We start from the raw sequence: 21,313 nt of genomic DNA on the forward strand, positions 1-21,313 counted from the left end.
CTACAGTACTGCTTACGGTAATTCACGACAGTCGAGCAATGACCATAGCAAACAAAAACTAGAAATATTGCGTGTAGATAGATACTCTGTACTACTGATCCACTGACAAGTGCAATACATATGCACGATTGATGCAATAACAGGTTCCATGTTCAGAAGTCACACCAGAATCCAACAAATTGCCAGACAGATTATGCGGTACACGGAACTCTAGCAATGGATACAAAGGGGGCAAAGAAACAGCGACTCGACTCGGTCTTCCTGGCAAAGCATCAAGCGAAGAGTCAAAAGCAGTTCAACATCAGAACCATTGGACCATTCATGTTGGAAACAGAAATAGTTCCCTGCCTTCACAGTGAAACCCCATTCTTCTCTTCGTTCTGACTAACAAGCGGTAGATGTGCACACCAAACAGGCAAACAGCTGATGAAAACCGGAGACACCACATGATATTCTGAATGTAAAGCCAACTACAGCCCACACAAATCATGCTATTGTGCAAGGGGAAAAAACAAATTACCGATAGGACTTTTAGCACCACAGTTTTACCTTGATCTGAGGAAGTGCTTGGCACACCAGATGGAGCAATACCGATACTCAGACCCATCAATTCGCGTGGCTTCCTAAAATCGGCTTAACAGGTAACATCACACTTGACGTTCAGAAGCCACACAGGTCTGTATTTTCTCATAAAATAAGTGTACATCGTCACAAGCTGGTTTCAACAGAACTAACAGCTTAAATAGCATATTTAAGTGTCACTAGATTCCAGGATAATACAAACTTAAAAAAAGTTACAAACATGAGAACTAAACTTTTTTAGGACAAAGCATGAAATTGGTACGGATAACTCCTTTCAAAGGGATCAGCTAGATCCAAATCACGGACAGAGAAATCCGTAAAACTGCCATGAAAATGATCCGTTGTAAAATGAAGCCGAGCACCTCCTGAGGCCTTCTTATCCAGTTGAAGCTTCTCACGTTGCCGTGTAAAAAACTCCTCTTTGAAATTACTATGATAAACCTGAAGAATCATTAACTCTAGCACTCTCGCGTTTAGTAAAAAGAATGTGGCAAAGTCAACATCTGACTTGGTGCCCACATAATATCGCCAGTCAATTGTCTTCAGACGGATGTCAAGAGATCTTATTAGATTCTGGTGTTTACGGCGCCACAAATTCTTTTTCCCTGGCTTAATTGACTAACAAAACATAACCAAATGAAAAACGCCCAGTTCAGAACAATAAGCAAATCACAGGAGAAATGAACACTATGAACCATTAAGGAAGAATTGTTACCTCAATGTACAGCCTTTCCAAGCAAGGAAAGCATCTCATCAAGTCAATAACAACATCCAAACTAAGAGCAATCATACGAACAGATAAAATCTTGACAGTGCGCACCGTCTCCGTCAAGCTATGAACACGCAATCCCTTCATGAAGCATGGAAGATGACATTATAAACCATCTATAAGTGCAGAAATTACATAATTCATCACCATAAGTGCAGAAATTGATCGAGAAGGAAAGTGGTACCTGAATAACTGTCGACTATAGCGTGAGTGTGGTACTAAAATCATGTTGACTAAAATCAGATAAATGGGAAGATAGGCAGCCTAGGGTCTCCAATTTAGGTGCGGAGATTACCGATATATGCCGGGATTCAGCTGAGCCAAATAGGAGCAACTTTTCAAGACAAGGGGCATTCTCGATGATGACTTCCTCTAATCTGAGGTCTTCCCAATAAGCTTCCACACCTATGCCTCTAAGGCTGATGGAGTTGATTCGGACACAACGGAAGCCAGAGCCGCGGCGAATCAGCAAGCACTCTAGAGCGGGGCAACCATCAATCATGGTTTGTAGTGAGGATTCGGATATGGTGACATTTTCAAGCCCGAGCTTGTTAAGCTTAGGGAAGAAAAGCGCTTGGGCCATGCTGTCAGGGATGTGGCACTCTCCGATGGTGGCAACGCCGAGGGTGTCAGAGAAGCAGAAGGCAGCTGCAGGCAGCGGCGCCGGCTGCGGTATTCCCCGTGGATATGGTAAGCTGTACTTGTACTTGAAGCTGCAGAGCTCAAGCTCGTGGAGGTTGTCGAGGGCGGGGGATCTGAGCCAGGCATCGGCTCGGTCGACGGGCGCGCAGAAGCGGCGGCCGGGGCCCCGGTGGGCGGCAAGAAGGCGCGATATGGTGGCATCAAGGCCCTCCTGGCCGAACAGGAAGGGATGGTAGTCAAGGTTGAGCGGGGCGGAGCGCCAGAGGTGGCGCCATCGAGGGGCGAGGATCTGCGTCCGCGCGCCTTCCCTGGTGGGGAGGATCCAGACGATGTCCCCGAGGACGCCGTCGGGGAGGCCGCTGATGCGGTCGCCGGCCCCGCCACCTTTCGCTGCGTCCAGCGGCGGGCCCGCCGTAGCTTCCGGGCCGCGCCCTTCTTCGAGCACGGGCCGCCCGCCTCCACCTCCATCGCTGGCGTGGTAGGGTAGGGTTCGCCTCTGAGCGGAGGTACGTGGTGCGGCCGTTTGGAGAGGGAAAAAAGAAAGGGGAAGCGCCGGGCATCAGACTAGAGATGATCTCTTGGCATCAGACTAGCTAGTCCTAGACCGTCCGATCCAACTTATACCCAACGCTCCATCTGTTAGCAAACCCCGTGCATCATTTGCTGGATTGAAGCCTCAATTGGCTGGTTCTACAGTGAAACTTGCTTCCATCGGTGGATATTATACAAATATTTTGCTTCCACGGTGAAACTTGCTTCCATCTACAGTGAATTCGCCTCCATGGCAAACAAACATGTTGTTATTTTACAGATTTTACTAAAAGAAATTTGTACTTATGTGATGGTATGCTTACTTTAAAAACATTAAAATGTCCCTTCCATCGACTAGATAATTCTCTTTAACCAAATAAGACATTCCTTTAGGAATGAACCATAATCATGAGTATACATGCTTCAAAATACATGAATGTGTTTCCTGTTTGCTTAAAAATGCATAAAATTATTCATCCATAATTCCATGAACGTACTACATGCTCAAACAATCTGGTAACTCCTGCTAGCTTGCTACTTGCTACTTGCTACAGTGAATTCGGCTCCATGGCAAACAAACTTATTGTGATTTTACAGATTTTACTAAAAGAAATTTGTACTTATGTGATGGTATGCTTACTTTTACGGAACACTAACGCCCACACGTGTGGGCGTTTGCATCTCGCCCACACGCGTGGATCTGCATCCGTTTGTGGGTGCATAAATCTTGGCATGTTTGTGGTGCCACGTAGGACTAGGCTGGTGTGTGGGCATTCATCGGGTCGCCCACACGTCCGTTTCACCACACGGAGGGGCCGGTGTGGGCGTTTACCAGTTAGCCCACACGTCAGTTTTCACTCACGGACAGGGGCTGATGTGTGGGCGTTTATCAGTTCGTCCACACGCCCGTCTCCTATCCTTCACCCAAAGCTGTCACTTGCCATGTGTTTTGCAGGGTACATGACAACTGCCCTAGTGTGCTTGTAAGCAGATGACAGCTCTCTCTTTTACCCGAACATGTCAGTTTGCTATGTGTTCTATAGGGTACATGGCAAGTGCCCTAGTGTGGTTGTAAGCAGATGTCAACTCTCTCTTTACCCGAACATGTTATTTTCCCATGTCTTTTTGTAGCGCTACATGGCAACTGCCTAGTATTAGTAGGTGGCAACTCCTAAAGTTTTCAAATCATGGCAATTATAGTAAATCAGACCATACATGGCAACTGTCTACTGTTAGTAGGTGGCAACTCCTAAAGTTTTCAAATCATGGCAACTGTAGTAACCAGACCATACATGGCAACAACTGCATTTGTCCAAAAAATGGCATCTGACACTTGACCTGAGATGGCAATTGTAGTTGAGCAACCATGGCAAATGTAGTTGTCAGACATTGCAATTGTAGTACAACAACATGGCAACTGCAGTACAACAACATGGCAACTACAATTAAACGGACATTAAAGAGGGTCCGGACCATGGCAACTGCGGGGATGCGTGGTGACTGTCACGCGGGGCGTGCGGGACCGTGAGGTAGGTGGCTGAGAGAGGTCGTGTGGACGTTATCTATTTTGCCCACACGTAGGCGTGTGAGAGGGACCGCGAGGAAAAAAAGAGACATGTGGGCATTACTTATTTTGCCCACACGTAGGCGTGTGGGCTGATCCTCTTAGACACCACACAAAACGTGTGGGCAGACCCCTTAACACCCACACGTGTGGCAGTTATCGTCGTTCTACTTTTATAAACATTAAAATGTCACTTCCATCGACTAGATAATTCTCTTTAACCAAATAAGACATTCCTTTAGGAATGAACCATAATCATGAGTATACATGCTTCAAAGACATGAATGTGTTTCCTGTTTGCTTAAAGATGCACAAAATTATTCATCCATAATGCTGGTGCCTCTGCCAGCAGCCGGTGTCGACAGACCTCCCCCCAACGTCGCCACCTCGCCGCCACCGCCCATTTGTCGGTGCCTCTGCTAGCAGCCGGTGCCAACAGACCTCCCCCCAACGTCGTCACCTTGCCGTCGGGGCATCGAAACTTCTCACCCCCACCTCCTGATGCCGCCACGAGCAGGAAGCCATCTCGCCGCCCCGGCCAGCTCCTTCGTCCTGACGTCGGCACGCTCGTCAGCCACGGGCATGCCAGCCACCTGGTCCAAGGGAGGCACGCGTCTCTTCGCCGGCCAACTCCTTCATCGACGCCCGCAAGCTGTTTGATAGTTTGCCAAGGTACAAACTGGACTCCGCTGATGAGTTCTTTTTCCACAGTTTCCTTTGCGACTCCGACGATTCCTCGTTCGATGATGATGAGGAGATCTTGGCTGCCGTGTTGGTCCATCACCACCTTAGTAGCCAGCGGCCGTTGTTCCGTGGCTCGATCCCGGGGCACCTTCCGGCCGTTGGCTACCAATTTGTCCAGTGATCCTCCGAGATTTCGTTGCTGAGTAGAGTTACCCTGGATAGTGAGTGTTAGGTTCACCTGATTGATCTTTGGTCACAGAGGAGGGCACCAGGGCAATAGGCTGTCTCTCGTCGTCTGCTGCTTTGGTTGCCGATACTTTCACGGTTTCACCTGATTAGCCTAATTTTTTTGAACTATGAGTATTGCTTGGAGTATCTAAGACATCCTGTTAGAACCATTAGTTTCAACTGTCGCGCAGTGGACTGCATGATAATAGACTAATTTAAGTTAACACTCATGTGCATTAATAATATCCTCATAATATACTGAATGACCGTCGCACGCTGGGCTGCCCCATTATCCGATATAATTTTGCCTCTGACGGTGTTTCTTGATGCTCGGCGAAAAAATCAGACTGAGCATTGAACTTAATTTCACCTTCACTTTAGGTTGCTCAGAAGCTACTAATGGTGCTCCACAAGGTGCAAAGGAGCAGGAAGACATAAGAGGGGAAGCGACTGTCCCGACCTCTGAACCTGCGAGGGAGGAGCTGGTTCAGAGCGCCGTTACTTTTCTGAGACACCCGAAAGTTGTGGCCTCTTCTGATGTCCAGAGGCGTTCCTTCCTGGAAAATAAAGGGCTCACCATGGACGAAATCAAACAAATTCGACGTTTACTCGTTGAGTTCCGCTTCGGTACAACCCCGCTACACAAGACGTATAAGGGTAGTATCGTCTTTCGAGAGGAACGTATACCCACCTCCGTATGGTCTCCTACCGGACATACACAAACTTTTTTTTGAGAATTGTACACATACTCGTTTACAACAGCTGATCGCCTTCCCCTCTGGTGTGGGCCGGCCCATTTTACACTTTTTTGTGCACACTTTTTTTTTGCTAGGCCCAACATGTTGCATGGACGCGAAAGTCTTCTACCCTCTAGGTTAGGGTTTATCGCCTCTGGCGGCGTCCGCACCGCCGCCTAGAGCTTTTTCTCCGGCAAATCGCCGGGCGCCTCTCTTCGCATCTTGGATCGCGAGTGGGAAGCATGGCGACAGGAGCAGGATCGTCCTCGGAGGGTTGGTCAGGGAAGAACTTGGAGGAGATGCTGCAACACTTGGACCTCAAAGACGGCGAACTAGACGACGTGATCGTGGGGGTGGAGGAATCTAAGAACTATGCAGCAGATGCGAGATGGTTGGCGATCGCGAAGGTAAACATGACCCGGATCTTCAGCGCATCCGCTATGTTTGAGACCATGAAATCGATCTAGAGTCTAGCACATGTGCCGCAGTACAGGGAGGCAGGGGAAAACCTATTTATTTTTCAGATGTTTTGCTTGGGAGATTGGAAGAAAGTTGTCCATGGAGGTCCGTGGCTGTTCAGGGGGATGGGGATGCTGATTGAAGATTATGATGGTAAGCAAGATCCGGAATCCGTCAATTTCGATGGCCTGTTTGTCTGGGCACAAATACACAATATACCGGAGCTCTACCGGAAACTTGAAGTTGTTGATCAGCTAGCTAGACGTATTGGACAGGTGAAGGAAACACAACTATCTCCAAGGCTTTTCTATGAAGGTAACTACGTCGGAATCCGGGCTAGGGTTCTGGTGGATAAACCGCTCACGAGGGTTATTCCGTTGAACGTGGTGGGTGAGGGCAGGAAACTCCTCCCTGTCAAGTACGAGAAGATACCGTACTTCTGTCAAATTTGTGGACTCATGGGTCATAATCATGAGGAGTGTGGAGATGGAGTTTGGGAGGCAAGGACAAGCAATGGGGAAGCTGGATGCTGGCACAGAGACGGGAGACAGTACAGGAGCAGCAAGGAGGAGGCCGAGTGTAACACCCCCAATGTCATGCTACAGCAACCCTCCGTGATTAAGCTAATCATTTTTCCAAACAGTGCTTAATCACCTTTGTTCTATATCCCATTTGAAATTCCAGTCAATTCAAATTCAAGTGAAGTTTGAAGTTGATCAAAAATTGCTGGCAAAATGTTCATCATTTGTCAAAAATTCCATAACAATTTTTTTAAGGAACACAACATCACTTTTGTGGAGAGATGAGATTTAGCAATAATAACAGCACCAATTCAGCATTTTTAATGCTATCCTATTTATGAAAAATGAAAATGAATTCTTCTGGTCTCCAAAATATTTATGGCACCGTCTAAGATCACCAGGGAATAAAAAGGGCACTTCCCATATTTTTCCTAAGTAGATAGCATGCCCAATATTTTTACCCATCTTTGTTTATTAAATAAAAAAACAGAAGCAAAAAAGAGAGAAGGCTGAGGGGCACTGTGCACTTAGGCATGTCAGCCCAGTGCACCGGCCCAGCCCGACCTCACCTCCCTCCCTTCCGCCTGCTCATCCATGGCGCGCTGGCTGCACACACACCGGCCGTGGCCGCGGATGGCCACGCGCCGGCCATCCGGCGGCTCCCCGACGACCTACAAGGATGCCCGCGCCCTCCCTTAACCCTAGACACCCACAGTTCCCCCTCTCGCCCCCTCTGGCCCCAGATCCCCTTTCCCCGCGCACCTCTGACGCCACTACCGCCATGGCCGCCGTCGCCCTCGCGACCACCGTCGTCCCCATGTCCGTCCGACGTGCCCGTTAGCTTTGTCATGGACCTCCACTTCGCCTACAACCGCCACCTCGAGCTCAGAGCAGCCACATCGCCGGATCCCCGTCTTTTTCTTCCTTCGATAGCCGCTGCTTCTCTGTCGATTCCGGCTACCTCGCGCCCTCCTCGAGCCCGCTGCCCTCCCCTACAGGCGCCCAGTGAGCTCCGCCTCCCTCTCCCTCTCTCCCCGTGCTCTTCCCCGCGCCGTAGCTAGCTCGCCCGCAAGCCGAGCTTCGCCGTCCGCCATTGCCGTCGTAGGGCTCGCCACCGAGCTCCTCCGCTCGAGCTAGTAGCTCCGATGAGCTCCTAGAGCGCCATAGACCTCGCCTAGCCCTTTACTTCGCTCGCACGCGCTCTGTAGCGCCGATCCCGAACTCCGTCTGAACGCGCCGCCCGCCGCCGTCGATGTAGCGCTCCACTCCGACCGAGTTAGCCCACGGGACCGCCGTAGATCGATGCGGCGTCGAACGCCCGATCGAATGCACTCGGCCACACCCCCTCTCGCGCCCTGCGCGCGAATTCCGGCCAACTCCGGCGCGGATCCGCCGCGGATGGCCTCGCCGGCGTTGCTCCGGCGTCGGCGCTGACCTGGCACCAGCGGGGCCCGCCTCCGGGTCACTGCCCGTGGCCCCCCTGGCCCCAGTTGACCATGTTGACCGTGGTCAACTGTGCTGACTGTGCACACAGTGTCACTGACACACGGGCCCCAACGCATATTATGTTAAATAAACGTTTTTCTAAATAAAACTGATTAGTTAAGTTAATTAGTCACTGACATGTGGGGCCCAGCTGTTAATTAACCTCTTTTTAGTAAGTTTAATGCTCTGTTAATCCACTGCCTATGACAGGTGGGACCCACTGATCAGTTTGACCAGTCAGCGGGTCTGTTGACCTGCTGATGTCATGCTGACACTCTGCTGACATCATAATTCCTTTTCTGTTAATATTAATAATTCCAAAAAATGCTTTAATCTTTGAATTCATAGAAAATAAACCATGCCTCGGATGAAAATGTTTTCTATATGAAAGTTGCTCAGGAAAATCCAACGAATCCGAATACGTGGTCCGTTCATCTGTCACATGCCCCTAGCATGCTGAACTTGGAACTTCCCCCCTCTTTTCCTTTGTCCGGAATCCGCCTAATGCCGGGAATTCATCCTCGGATGTTTCCCCCTTTCGTCTGCAATGTGTAGTACCGCGTTAGAGCACGCCTAGCGCTACGTATCGTCATGTCATGCTTAGTGATACCTCTGTTTGCTATGTATTTACTGTTTCTTCCCCCTCTTCTCTCCGGTAGACCCCGAGGCCGATGATGCCCCGGTGATCGACTACGCCGACGACGACCCCTCCTTGCCAGAGCAACCAGGCAAGCCCCCCCTTTGATCATCCCGATATTGCCCATTCCATTCTCTCATGCTTGCATTAGATTTTGCTACTGTTATTGTTTGCTCCTATTCTGCTGCATAGCCTGTTTATTGTAACCTGCTATTGTTACCTACCTGCTTATCCTAAAATGCTTAGTATAGGTTGGTTAGAGACCCATCAGTGACCCCCCACCTTGTCCTTGTTGCCCCCGCTTCATCATCGAAGACCCGATCAACGGGATCGAAGACCAGGCCCCGGCACCGCACATCACTTCCCCTTAGTTGCTCGAAACTACTGGGTTACTATCGAGTACCGAGGGTGAACCTCTTCAGCACTTCTAATGTTAACCCTGTAGTGTAGTCATTTGGTCGTGGTCATCGAGGGTGATTTCCTCCTTAACCACTTCCGATACGACTCTGTCATGCAACCCCTCAAGTGTGAACCTCGAGGGTGATTCCTCTTACGTTCACCTTGATGATTACATCTAGTGGAATTCATCGGGGGTGATTCCTCGGGTTTTCCCCTTGATGTTTGGACACATAGATACTTGGACTTTACCACTGTTACTTGGAAAGATGGGTCAACCCTGAGGGGTACCCGCGCGAACTTAATTGCGAGTGATGTGGAGTCGGGCGGACCTGGAAGGTGCCCGCGAGATAATTACGAGGCGTGGCCGGGCATTCCTAGCCCTTGCCGCAAGTCCTCAAGACGGGGCAACGGGGTCACATCTTTCGTGAGTCTTTGCTTGTTACCGCGCGTTCCTAATCCACTACGATTTGGATATTTGATCCGAGGGGCCTCTGGCCTGATAGCACTAACCATCACGTGGGCATAGTATGGGCGTTCTGCGTCGTGTACATCAGCCGAAATTTAATAGACGTCAGTGACTGAGCGGCGCACGCCGGGTTGGACTGCGTAAGCGCCTGCCTTGTTGAAGGAGGTAGCTAGGTCTGCTCACCGGCCGCGTTCGCAACGTGCAGGAGTTCCCGGGGAGATGGCCCATGACCCCTGGGGGCATAGGTTTAGTCCGGCGTGTTGGCCTCTCTATTAAGCCTAGGTCGGGTTGCGGTGTATTGTTTGGCCGAGGCTGGGCATGACCCAGGAAAGTGTGTCCGGCCGGAGTTAATCGAGCATGGTGGGTAAGTTGGTGCACCCCTGCAGGGAAGAAAACATCTATCGATAGCTTGTCCTACGGTAACGGACACTTGGAGTTGTATCCCGATCGATACAACTAGAACTGGATACTTGTGATGAGAACTGGATGGTGATGAGAATTGGATTTTGATGATAACTGGATAGTATGGCTCTGGGATGCCTTTCTCGTAGGGAGTCGAGAAAGGATCTCCGGCCGAGGTTGATAACACTACTACTACTTTACTTTATGCTACTCTACTCCCCCTGTTGCTGCAAGATGGTGGTTTCCAGAAGATACTAGTCTTCGATAGGACTAGGCCTTCTCTCTATTCTGGCATTTCTGCAGCCCAGTCCACATATATAGCCTTCCTTTGATAATGTTGCATATGTAGTGTAGATCCTTGCTTGCGAGTACTTTGGATGAGTACTCACGGTTGCTTTGCTCCCCCTTTTCCCCCCCTTTCTTCTTCTTTCCGGTTGATGCAACCAGATGTTGGAGCCCAGAAGTCAGATGCCACCGCCGATGTCTACTACTACGTGGAGACCATCGACGACCAGGAGTAGTTAGGAGGTCCCAGGCAGGAGGCCTTGCCTTTTCGATCGTTGTTGCTTTTGTGCTAGCCTTCTTAAGGCAAACTTTTCTAACTTATGTCTGTACTCAGATATTGTTGCTTCCGCTGACTCTTGTGTATTCGAGCTTATGTATTCGAGCCCTCGAGGCCCCTGGCTTGTAACATAAAGCTTGTATTATTTTAATTTGTGTCTAGAGTTGTGTTGTGATATCTTCCTGTGAGTCCTTGATCTTGATCGTACACATTTGCGTGTATGATTAGTGTACGATTGAATCGAGGGCGTCACACTGAGCCTCGCGGGGTGGTCGCTTTGGAGGCCGTGGAAGAGGAAGATCAGGAAGGGGTGCACCACTGCCTCGGCAAACTTCACCTTCTCGTAAACGCTCGTCTCAGGAGGCTGGGCTGGATTCGGGAGCAGAAGATGGAGAGGAAGATGATGTGACTAGTCCGCTGAAATCGTCTGCTACAAAGGGGAAGGATCATGAAGGAGGACAGGGGGCTCACAGAAATCTGAGTTTTGCTTCGGTTGGAAACAATCCGGATGAACACCAGCAGAAATAGGGCGCGACTAGGAGCTCTGACACTGGCCATGGGGTAGTTCCGGGCCTAGACCTGGCACTTACGGCAGTACCACCACCACCTCTAGCATATGTGTCCCCCCGAGATGCCAAGAAAGCGAAGAAATCAGCATCACCATTGAAGCAAAACTCAGACAAGATGGCGTTATTGGAGGGCTCCGACTCGGGGCGCCGCCAGGCCCAATGAAAATTTTAAGCTGGAACTGTCGTGGGATAGGCGATCCCGCGAGAGTTCGTGAGTTACGTGATCTCGTGGAGATCAGTTCGCCATCTATCTTGTGTTTAGTTGAAACCCAATTACAGAAGAGTCATGTTGAAGGTTTGCGTACGTCGTTAGGGTATGATTTCAGCTTTGGTGTCGGTAGTAGTGGTCATAGTGGTGGTCTTTGTATTATTTGGAAAAACTCTTTGGATGTTTCAATAAAGAATTTTTCGGAGTATCACGTGGATGCCTGGGTCACTGAACCGGGCAAGGAGCAATGGAGATTGACATGTTTCTATGGTGAAGCTACCAAGAGCCTTCGGTATAAAACGTGGGACACCATGAAGCGTTTGAGGCGAGAGAGCACACTCCCATGGATGTGTATTGGGGACTGTAATGAGATATTGGGGCCCAAAGAGCAGCATGGACCAAATGAGCGCGACAGCTCGCAGATTGATGCATTCAGAGAAGCCATCTATATTTGCGGCTTAGCTGACCTGGGGTATCGGGGCTTGGACTGGACGTGGGAGAAGAAGGTTGCTGGAGGGAGCTACTACCGCGTTCGCTTGGATAGAGCTCTGGCTTCACCGTGTTGGTCTGCCTTGTTTCCCTTCGCCTATGTTGAGCACCTTACAGCTGCAAAATTGGATCATAGTCCAATTCTTCTAGAGACTGAGTTGATTAACACAAGTATTCGGGCAAAACAAAAACAGTTCCGCTATGAATGCATGTGGGAAAGAGACCCAAGCTTTGGAGAAGTGTTACTCGATGCCTGGACTAATGCGGGGCGGGCTCAAAGTGTTTCTGCGCTCTCTCATAAGCTAACTGCGGTGGCCGGGAAACTACAGAGTTGGGGCCGGGCGTCTTTTGGCGCAGTGCGATCCGAACTGCATCACCTCCGCACACAACTGGAGGAGTTGCGCTCGCTACCCAGCCGCGTGGGACCATCGGCTGAGGAAGATCGGGTCGAAGCCCGTATGGTCGAGCTTTGTCTACGGGAGGAAATCATGTGGCGTCAGAGGGCACGTATTCAGTGGCTAGTGGAAGGAGACAGTAACACGAAATTTTTTCATCGTAAAGCTAGCGCCCGGAAGGCAAAGAACCGGATAGTGGAGTTGCAGTGACCTGATGGAACCATGTGTAAGGAGGAGCAGGAGATGGCTAGTATGGCTACTTCTTTTTACAGTAATCTCTACGCCTCTGAATGTACGGTGGGCATTGAGGAGGTCCTATCCCATATACCGACCAGGGTAGATGCACCCATGAACATATCTCTGGACGCACAATACAGTAAGACCGAGGTGAAAGCGGCCTTGTTCCAGATGTTTCCGACAAAGGCTCCAGGGCCAGACGGTTTCCCGGCACATTTCTTTCAGAGGCACTGGGAGCTCTGTGGTGATGAGGTTACTGAGATGGTGCTTCGAGTTCTTAATGGAGAAGATTCTCCGGAGGAGATAAACAAGACGTTCATTGTTTTAATTCCCAAGATTGCTAGCCCAAAAAATTTAGCAAAGTTTCGACCGATAAGCCTCTGCAATGTGATCTTTAAGATTGCATCAAAGGTGTTGGCTAATCGGCTCAAGCTTATTCTCCCCGATATCATCTCCGAGGAACAGTCAGCATTTGTTCCAGGGCGTCTCATTACTGACAATTTCATATCTGCCTATGAGTGTCTGCACTATATGAAATCTAGGAAGCTCAAGAGTAACAGGTTCTGTGCTTTGAAGCTTATTATGATGAAACCTGCAATCGGCTCGAGTGGAATTATCTGGAGAAGGTTATGCTCAAGTTGGGGATCAGCCCACAGTTTACACAAACAGTAATGAGGTGTGTATCATCGGTTTCCTTCTCTGTTATCTTTAATGGTGGTAAGCAAGAGGAGTTCAGGCCCTCTCGTGGACTCAGGCAGGGTGATCCCATATCGCCATATCTCTTCCCATTGGCCGCCGAAGGCCTCTCTTGCTTACTAAAATCCACAACGCCAGGTGAGAGCATCAATGGTATAAAAGTGGCACCGGGAGCCCCTCAGGTAAACCACCTCCTTTTTGCAGATGATAGCCCGCTATTCTTTGATGCCACATCTGATATGGCCAACAGAGTTGAGAGTCTCTTGCAAAGGTATTGCCTAGCTTCCGGACAGCGCATCAATAAGGAGAAGTCCTCGATATTCTTTAGTAAAGGTTGTTCGGAAGGAGTGAGGCAGGAAATCAAACAAATCCTCTCAGTCCAGAATGAGAAATTGTCTGAAAAATACCTTGGCCTCCGGGCGGATGTTGGCAGATCAAAGGAAGGGTCCTTTAAGTATCTTAAAGATAGGATATGGAAGAAAGTGCAGGGCTGGATGGAGAAGGCACTTTCTGTGGGAGGGAAAGAGGTGCTTATCAAGTCAGTTGCCCAAGCAATCCCGACGTACTCAATGGCGTGTTTCAAGTTACCACGAGGCCTGTGTTAACACATCAATGGCCTCTTGAGGAAATCCTGGTGGGGATCCAAAAAGCGCGAGAGGAAGACCGCGTGGGTTTCTTTGGATGTGATGACACAGCTGAAGTTTATGGGAGGTATGGGGTTTCGTGATATCGAGCTTTTTAACCTTGCTTTGCTAGCCAGACAAGCCTGGCGGCTACTCCAGGAACCAAACTCTCTCAGTGCACGCATCCTCAAGGCTGTGTACTACCCTTCGGCTTCGATCCTTGAAGCTGAGCTGGGGAAGAATCCGTCACAGGTCTGGCGCTCTTTGGAGGAAGGCAGAGACAGGCTCAAGCTCGGGCTGATTAAGCGGATTGGATCCGGTGAGGACACTAATATTTGGGCTGATAACTGTGTTGGAAATATGCCCGAGAGGCAATAATAAAATGGTTATTATTATATTTCTTTGTTCATGATAATTGTCTATTATTCATGCTATAATTGTGTTATCCGGAAATCGTAATACACGTGTGAATACATAGACCACAACAAGTCCCTAGTGAGCCTCTAGTAGACTAGCTCGTTGTTCAACAGATAGTCATGGTTTCCGGACTATGGGCATTGGATGTCATTGATAACGGGATCACATCATTAGGAGAATGATGTGATGGACAATACCCAATTCTAAGCATAGCTCAAAGATCGTGTAGTTCGTTTAGCTAGAGCTTTTCCTATTGTCGAGTATCATTTCCTTAGACCATGAGATTGTGCAACTCCCGGATACCGTAGGAGTGCTTTGGGTGTGCCAAACGTCACAACGTAACTGGGTGACTATAAAGGTTCACTACGGGTATCTCCGAAAGTGTCTGTTGGGTTGGCACGAATCGAGACTGAGATTTGTCACTCCGTATGACGGAGAGGTATCTCTGGGCCCACTCGGTAATGCATCATCATAATGAGCTCAATGTGACCAAGTGTCTGGTCACGGGATCATGCATTACGGTACGAGTAAAGTGACTTGCCGGTAACGAGACTAAACGAGGTATTGGGATACCGACGATCGAGTCTCGGGCAAGTAACGTACCGATTGACAAAGGGAATTGAATACGGGGTTAATTGAATCCTCGACATCGTGGTTCATCCGATGAGATCATCGAGGAGTATGTGGGAGCCAACATGGGTATCCAGATCCCGCTGTTGGTTATTGACCGGAGAGGCGTCTCGGTCATGTCTGCATATTTCCCGAACCCGTAGGGTCTACACACTTAAGGTTCGGTGACGCTAGGGTTGTAGAGATATTAGTATGCAGCAAACTGAAAGTTGTTCGGAGTCCCGGATGAGATCCCGGACGTCACGAGGAGTTCCGGAATGGTTCGGATGTGAAGAATTATATATAGGAAGTGATGTTTCGGCCATCGGGAGAATTTCGGGGGTCACCGGTATTGTACCGGGACCACCGGAAGGGTCCCGGGGGTCCACCGGGTGGGGCCACCTATCCCGGAGGGCCCCGTGGGCTGAAGTGGGGAGGGGACCAGCCCCTGGTGGGCTGGTGCGCCCCCTTGGCCCCCCTGCGCCTAGGGTTAGGAACCCTAGGGGAGGGGGCGCCTCCACTTGCCTTGGGGGGCAAGGCTCCCCCCTTGGCCGCCCCCCCTAGGAGATCCCATATCCTAGGGCTAGCGCCCCCCCTGAGGACCCTATATAAAGAGGGGGAGGGAGGGCAGCCGCACCCTTGCCCCTGGCGCCTCCCTTCCCCCTTGCTACACCTCCTCCCGCAGACGCTTGGCGAAGCCCTGCCGGATCCCTGCTGCATCCACCACCACGCCGTCGTGCTGCTGGATCTTCATCAACCTCTCCTTCCCCCTTGCTGGATCAAGAAGGAGGAGACGTCACGCTGACCGTACGTGTGTTGAACGCGGAGGTGCCGTCCGTTCGGCGGTAGGATCTCCGGTGATTTGGATCACGACGTGTACGACTCCCTCAACCCCGTTCTCTTGAACGCTTCCGCTCGCGATCTACAAGGGTATGTAGATGCACTCCTCTCTCTCATTGCTGGATGAACTCATAGATTGATCTTGGTGAACGTAGGAAATTTTTTATTTTATGCAACGTTCCCCAACAGTGGCATCATGAGCTAGGTCTATGCGTAGTTCTCTTTGCACGAGTAGAACACAATTTGTTGTGGGCGTAGATGTTGTCAACTTTCTTGCCACTACTAGTCTTATTTTGCTTCAGCGGTATTGTGGGATGAAGCGGCCCGGACCGACCTTACACGTACACTTACGTGAGACAGGTTCCATCGACTGACATGCACTAGTTGCATAAGGTGGCTAGCGGGTGTCTGTCTCTCCCACTTTAGTTGGAGCGGATTCGATGAAAAGGGTCCTTATGAAGGGTAAATAGAAGTTGGCGAATCACGTTGTGGCTTTAACGTAGGTAAGAAAACATTCTTGCTAGATCACCTATGGAAGCCACGTAAAAATTTGCAACAACAATTAGAGGACGTCTAACTTGTTTTTGCAGCAAGTGTCTTGTGATGTGATATGGCCAAAGTTGTGATGAATGATGAATGATATATATGTGATGTATGAGATCATGTTCTTGTAATAGGAATCACGACTTGCATGTCGTTGAGTATGACAACCGGCAGGAGCCATAGGAGTTGTCTTTATTTTTGTATAACCTGTGTGTCATTGAAGAACGCCATGTAAATTACTTTACTTTATTGCTAAACGCGTTAGGTCGTTGGCGTGACAACTTCATGAAGACACGATGATGGAGATCATGGTGTCATGCTGGTGATGAAGATGATCATGGAGCCCCGAAGATGGAGATCAAAGGAGCTATATGATATTGGCCATATCATGTCACTATTATGATTGCATGTGATGTTTATCATGTTTTTCATCTTGTTTACTTAGAACGACAGTAGTAAGTAAGATGATCCCTCATAATAATTTCAAGAAAAGTGTTCCCCCTAACTGTGCACCGTTGCGAAGGTTCGTTGTTTCGAAGCACCACGTGATGATCGGGTGTGATAGATCCTAATGTTCGAATACAACGGGTGTAAGCCAGATTTACACACGCAATACACTTAGGTTAACTTGATGAGCCTAGCATGTACAGACATGGCCTCGGAACACGGAAGACCGAAAGGTCGAGCATGAGTCGTATAGAAGATACGATCAACATGAAGATGTTCACCGATGTTAACTAGTCCGTCTCACGTGATGATCGGACACGGCCTAGTTGAACTCGGATCATGTTTCACTTAGATGACTAGAGGGATGTCTGTCTAAGTGGGGAGTTCATTAAATAATTTGATTAAGATGAACTTAATTATCATGAACTTAGTCTAAAATCTTTACAATATGTCTTGTAGATCAAATGGCCAATGCTCATGTCCACCTGAACTTCAACGCGTTCCTAGAGAAAACCAAGCTGAAAGACGATGGCAGCAACTATACGGACTGGGTCCGGAACCTGAGGATCATCCTCATAGCAGCCAAGAAAGATTATGTCCTAGAAGTGACGCTAGGTGAAGCACCAATCCCAGAGAACCAAGACGTTATGAACGCTTGGCAGTCTCGTGCTGATGATTACTCCCTCGTTCAGTGCGGCATGCTTTACAGCTTAGAACCGGGGCTCCAAAAGCGTTTTGAGCAACACGGAGCATATGAGATGTTCGAGGAGCTGAAAATGGTTTTCCAAGCTCATGCCCGGGTCGAGAGATATGAAGTCTCCGACAAGTTCTTCAGCTGTAAGATGGAGGAAAACAGTTCTGTTAGTGAGCAGATACTCAAGATGTCTGGGTTGCACAACCGCTTAACTCAGCTGGGAGTTAATCTCCCGGATGACGCGGTCATTGACAGAATCCTCCAGTCGCTCCCACCAAGCTACAAGAGCTTTGTGATGAACTTCAATATGCAGGGGATGGAAAAGACCATTCCTGAGGTATATTCAATGCTGAAATCAGCAGAGGTAGAGATCAAAAAGGAACATCAAGTGTTGATGGTGAATAAAACCACTAAGTTCAAGAAAAGCAAGGGAAAGAAGAACTTCAAGAAGGACGGCAAGGAAGTTGCCGCGCCTGGTAAGCCAGTTGCCAGGAAGAAGTCAAGCAATGGACCCAAGCCTGAGACTGAGTGCTTTTATTGCAAGGGAAGTGGTCACTGGAAGCGGAACTGCTCCAAGTACTTAGCGGACAAGAAGGCCGGCAAAACCAAAGGTATATGTGATATACACGTAATTGATGTGTACCTTACCAGTGCTCGTAGTAGCTCCTGGGTATTTGATACCGGTGCGGTTGCTCATATTTGTAACTCAAAGCAGGAGCTGCAGAATAAGCGGGGACTGGCGAAGGACGAGGTGACGATGCACGTCGGGAATGGTTCCAAGGTCGATGTGATCGCCGTCGGCACGCTACCTCTACATTTACCTACGGGATTAGTTTTGAACCTCAATAATTGTTATTTAGTACCAGCTTTGAGCATGAACATTGTATCAGGATCTCGTTTAATTCGAGATGGCTACTCATTTAAATCCGAGAATAATGGTTGTTCTATTTATATGAGTGATATGTTTTATGGTCATGCCCCGCTGGTGAATGGTTTATTATTAATGAATCTCGAGCGTAATGTTACATATTCATAGTGTGAATACCAAAAGATGTAAAGTTGATAACGATAGTCCCACATACTTGTGGCACTGCCGCCTTGGTCACATTGGTGTCAAGCGCATGAAGAAGCTCCATGCTGATGGACTTTTAGAGTCTCTAGATTATGAATCGTTTGACACATGCGAACCATGCCTCATGGGCAAGATGACCAAGACTCCGTTCTCTAGAACAATGGAGCGAGCAACCAACTTATTGGAAATCATACATACTGATGTGTGTGGTCCAATGAGCGTTGAGGCTCGCGGAGGATATCGTTATGTTCTCACTCTCACTGATGACTTGAGTAGATATGGGTATGTCTACTTGATGAAACACAAGTCTGAGACCTTTGAAAAGTTCAAGGAATTTCAGAATGAGGTAGAGAATCAACGTGACCGAAAGATAAAGTTCCTACGATCAGATCGTGGGGGAGAATATTTAAGTCACGAATTTGGTACGCACTTAAGAAAATGTGGAATCGTTTCAGAACTCACGCCGCCTGGAACACCTCAGCGAAATGGTGTGTCCGAACGTCGTAATCGCACTCTATTGGATATGGTGCGATCTATGATGTCACTTACTGATTTACCGCTATCATTTTGGGGATACGCTCTAGAGACAGCAACATTCACTTTAAATAGGGCACCGTCTAAATCCGTTGAGACGACACCGTATGAATTATGGTTTGGGAAGAAACCTAAGCTGTCGTTTCTAAAAGTTTGGGGATGCGATGCTTATGTCAAGAAACTTCAACCTGAGAAGCTCGAACCCAAGTCAGAAAAATGCGTATTCATAGGATACCCTAAGGAAACCATAGGGTATACTTTCTACTTAAGATCCGAAGGCAAGATCTTTGTTGCCAAGAATGGGTCCTTTCTGGAGAAAGAGTTTCTCTCAAAAGAATTAAGTGGGAGGAAAGTAGAGCTTGATGAAGTACTACCTCTTGAAACGGTGAGTAGCGCAACTCAGGAAAATGTTCTTGTGGTGCCAGCACCACAGAGAGAGGAAGTTAATGATGATGATCAAGATACTTCGGATCAAGCTCCTACTGAACTTCAAAGGTCCACAAGGACACGTTCCGCACCAGAGTGGTACGGCAATCCTGTCTTGGAAATCATGTTGTTGGACAATGGTGAACCTTCGAACTATGAAGAAGCGATGTCGGGCCCAGATTCCAACAAATGGCTTGAAGCCATGCAATCCGAGATAGGATCCATGTATGAAAACAAAGTGTGGAGTTTGACAGACTTGCCCGATGATCGGCGAGCGATAGAAAACAAATGGATCTTTAAGAAGAAGACGGACGCGGATGGTAATGTTACCATATATAAAGCTCGACTTGTCGCTAAGGGTTATCGACAAGTTCAAGGCATTGACTACGATGAGACGTTCTCTCCCGTAGCGAAGCTGAAGTCCGTCCGAATCATGTTAGCAATTGCCGCATACTATGATTATGAGATATGGCAAATGGACGTCAAAACGGCATTCCTTAACGGTCACCTTAAGGAAGAACTGTATATGATGCAGCCGGAAGGTTTTGTCAACCCTGAGAATGCTAACAAGGTATGCAAGCTCCAGCGATCCATTTATGGGCTGGTGCAAGCATCTCGGAGTTGGAACATTCGTTTTAATGAGATGATTAAAGCGTTTGGGTTTATGCAGACTTATGGAGAAGCCTGCGTTTATAAGAAAGTGAGTGGGAGCTCTGTAGCATTTCTCATATTATATGTGGATGACATACTTTTGATGGGAAATGATATAGAACTTTTGGACAACATAAAGGCCTACTTGAATAAGTGTTTTTCAATGAAGGACCTTGGAGAAGCTGCCTACATATTAGGCATCAAAATCTATAGAGATAGATCAAGACGCCTCATAGGTCTTTCACAAAGCACATACCTTGATAAGATATTGAAGAAGTTCAATATGGATCAGTCCAAGAAAGGGTTCTTGCCTGTATTGCAAGGTGTGAGATTGAGCTCGGCTCAATGCCCAACCACGACAGAAGATAAAGAAGAGATGAGTGTCATCCCCTATGCCTCAGCCATAGGGTCTATCATGTATGCCATGACCTGTACCAGACCTGATATAAACCTTGCCATAAGTTTGGTAGGAAGGTACCAAGTAATCCCGGCAAGGAACACTGGACAGCGGTCAAGAACATCCTTAAGTACCTGAAAAGGACTAAGGACATGTTTCTCGTATATGGAGGTGACGAAGAGCTCGTCGTAAAGGGTTACGTCGACGCTAGCTTCGACACAGATCTGGATGACTCTAAGTCACAAACCGGATACGTGTATATTTTGATTGGTGGGGCAGTAAGCTGGTGCAGTTGCAAGCAGAGCGTCGTGGCGGGATCTACATGTGAAGCGGAGTACATGGCAGCCTCGGAGGCAGCGCATGAAGCTATCTGGGTGAAGGAGTTCATCACCGACCTAGGAGTCATACCCAATGTGTCGGGGCCAATCGCACTCTTCTGTGACAACACTGGAGCTATTGCACTTGCCAAGGAGCCCAGGTTTCACAAGAAGACCAGGCACATCAAGCGTCGCTTCAACTCCATACGTGAAAATGTTCAAGATGGAGACATAGATATTTGTAAAGTACATACGGACCTGAATGTAGCAGATCCGTTGACTAAACCTCTCCCTAGGGAAAATCATGATCAACACCAGAATGCAATGGGTGTTCGATTCATCACAATGTAACTAGAATATTGACTCTAGTGCAAGTGGGAGACTGTTGGAAATATGCCCTAGAGGCAATAATAAAATGGTTATTATTATATTTCTTTGTTCATGATAATTGTCTATTATTCATGCTATAACTGTGTTATCC

At 48.4% G+C, this 21,313-nt stretch overlaps 2 protein-coding genes across 2 annotated transcripts in view; one reads left to right on the forward strand and one right to left on the reverse strand.

Annotated features, from left to right (window-relative positions):
* Positions 1 to 659: 659 nt before the first annotated feature.
* LOC125533164 (F-box/LRR-repeat protein At3g26922-like) lies at positions 660 to 2,552 on the reverse strand (the record flags this gene model as incomplete). Its single annotated transcript, XM_087539166.1, has 3 exons — positions 660 to 1,200; positions 1,298 to 1,432; positions 1,647 to 2,552. Coding segments are annotated over 3 exons (1,422 nt in total), but the record flags the coding sequence as incomplete, so codon positions are not given.
* A 2,037-nt stretch (positions 2,553 to 4,589) lies between these two features.
* LOC147992878 (uncharacterized) overlaps positions 4,590 to 21,313 on the forward strand; it is a 77,425-nt gene continuing 60,701 nt past the window's right edge. The window contains exons 1-2 of the mRNA XM_087539167.1: positions 4,590 to 4,695; positions 5,382 to 5,611. Coding sequence (XP_087395293.1) covers positions 4,590 to 4,695; positions 5,382 to 5,611 — 336 coding nt within the window. The remainder of the gene's footprint in view (positions 4,696 to 5,381; positions 5,612 to 21,313) is intronic.

This window comes from Triticum urartu, chromosome 1A (genome assembly GCF_056163025.1).
Source record: "Triticum urartu cultivar PI428250 chromosome 1A, HENAU_Tu73, whole genome shotgun sequence".
Classification (NCBI taxonomy): Eukaryota; Viridiplantae; Streptophyta; class Magnoliopsida; order Poales; family Poaceae; genus Triticum; species Triticum urartu.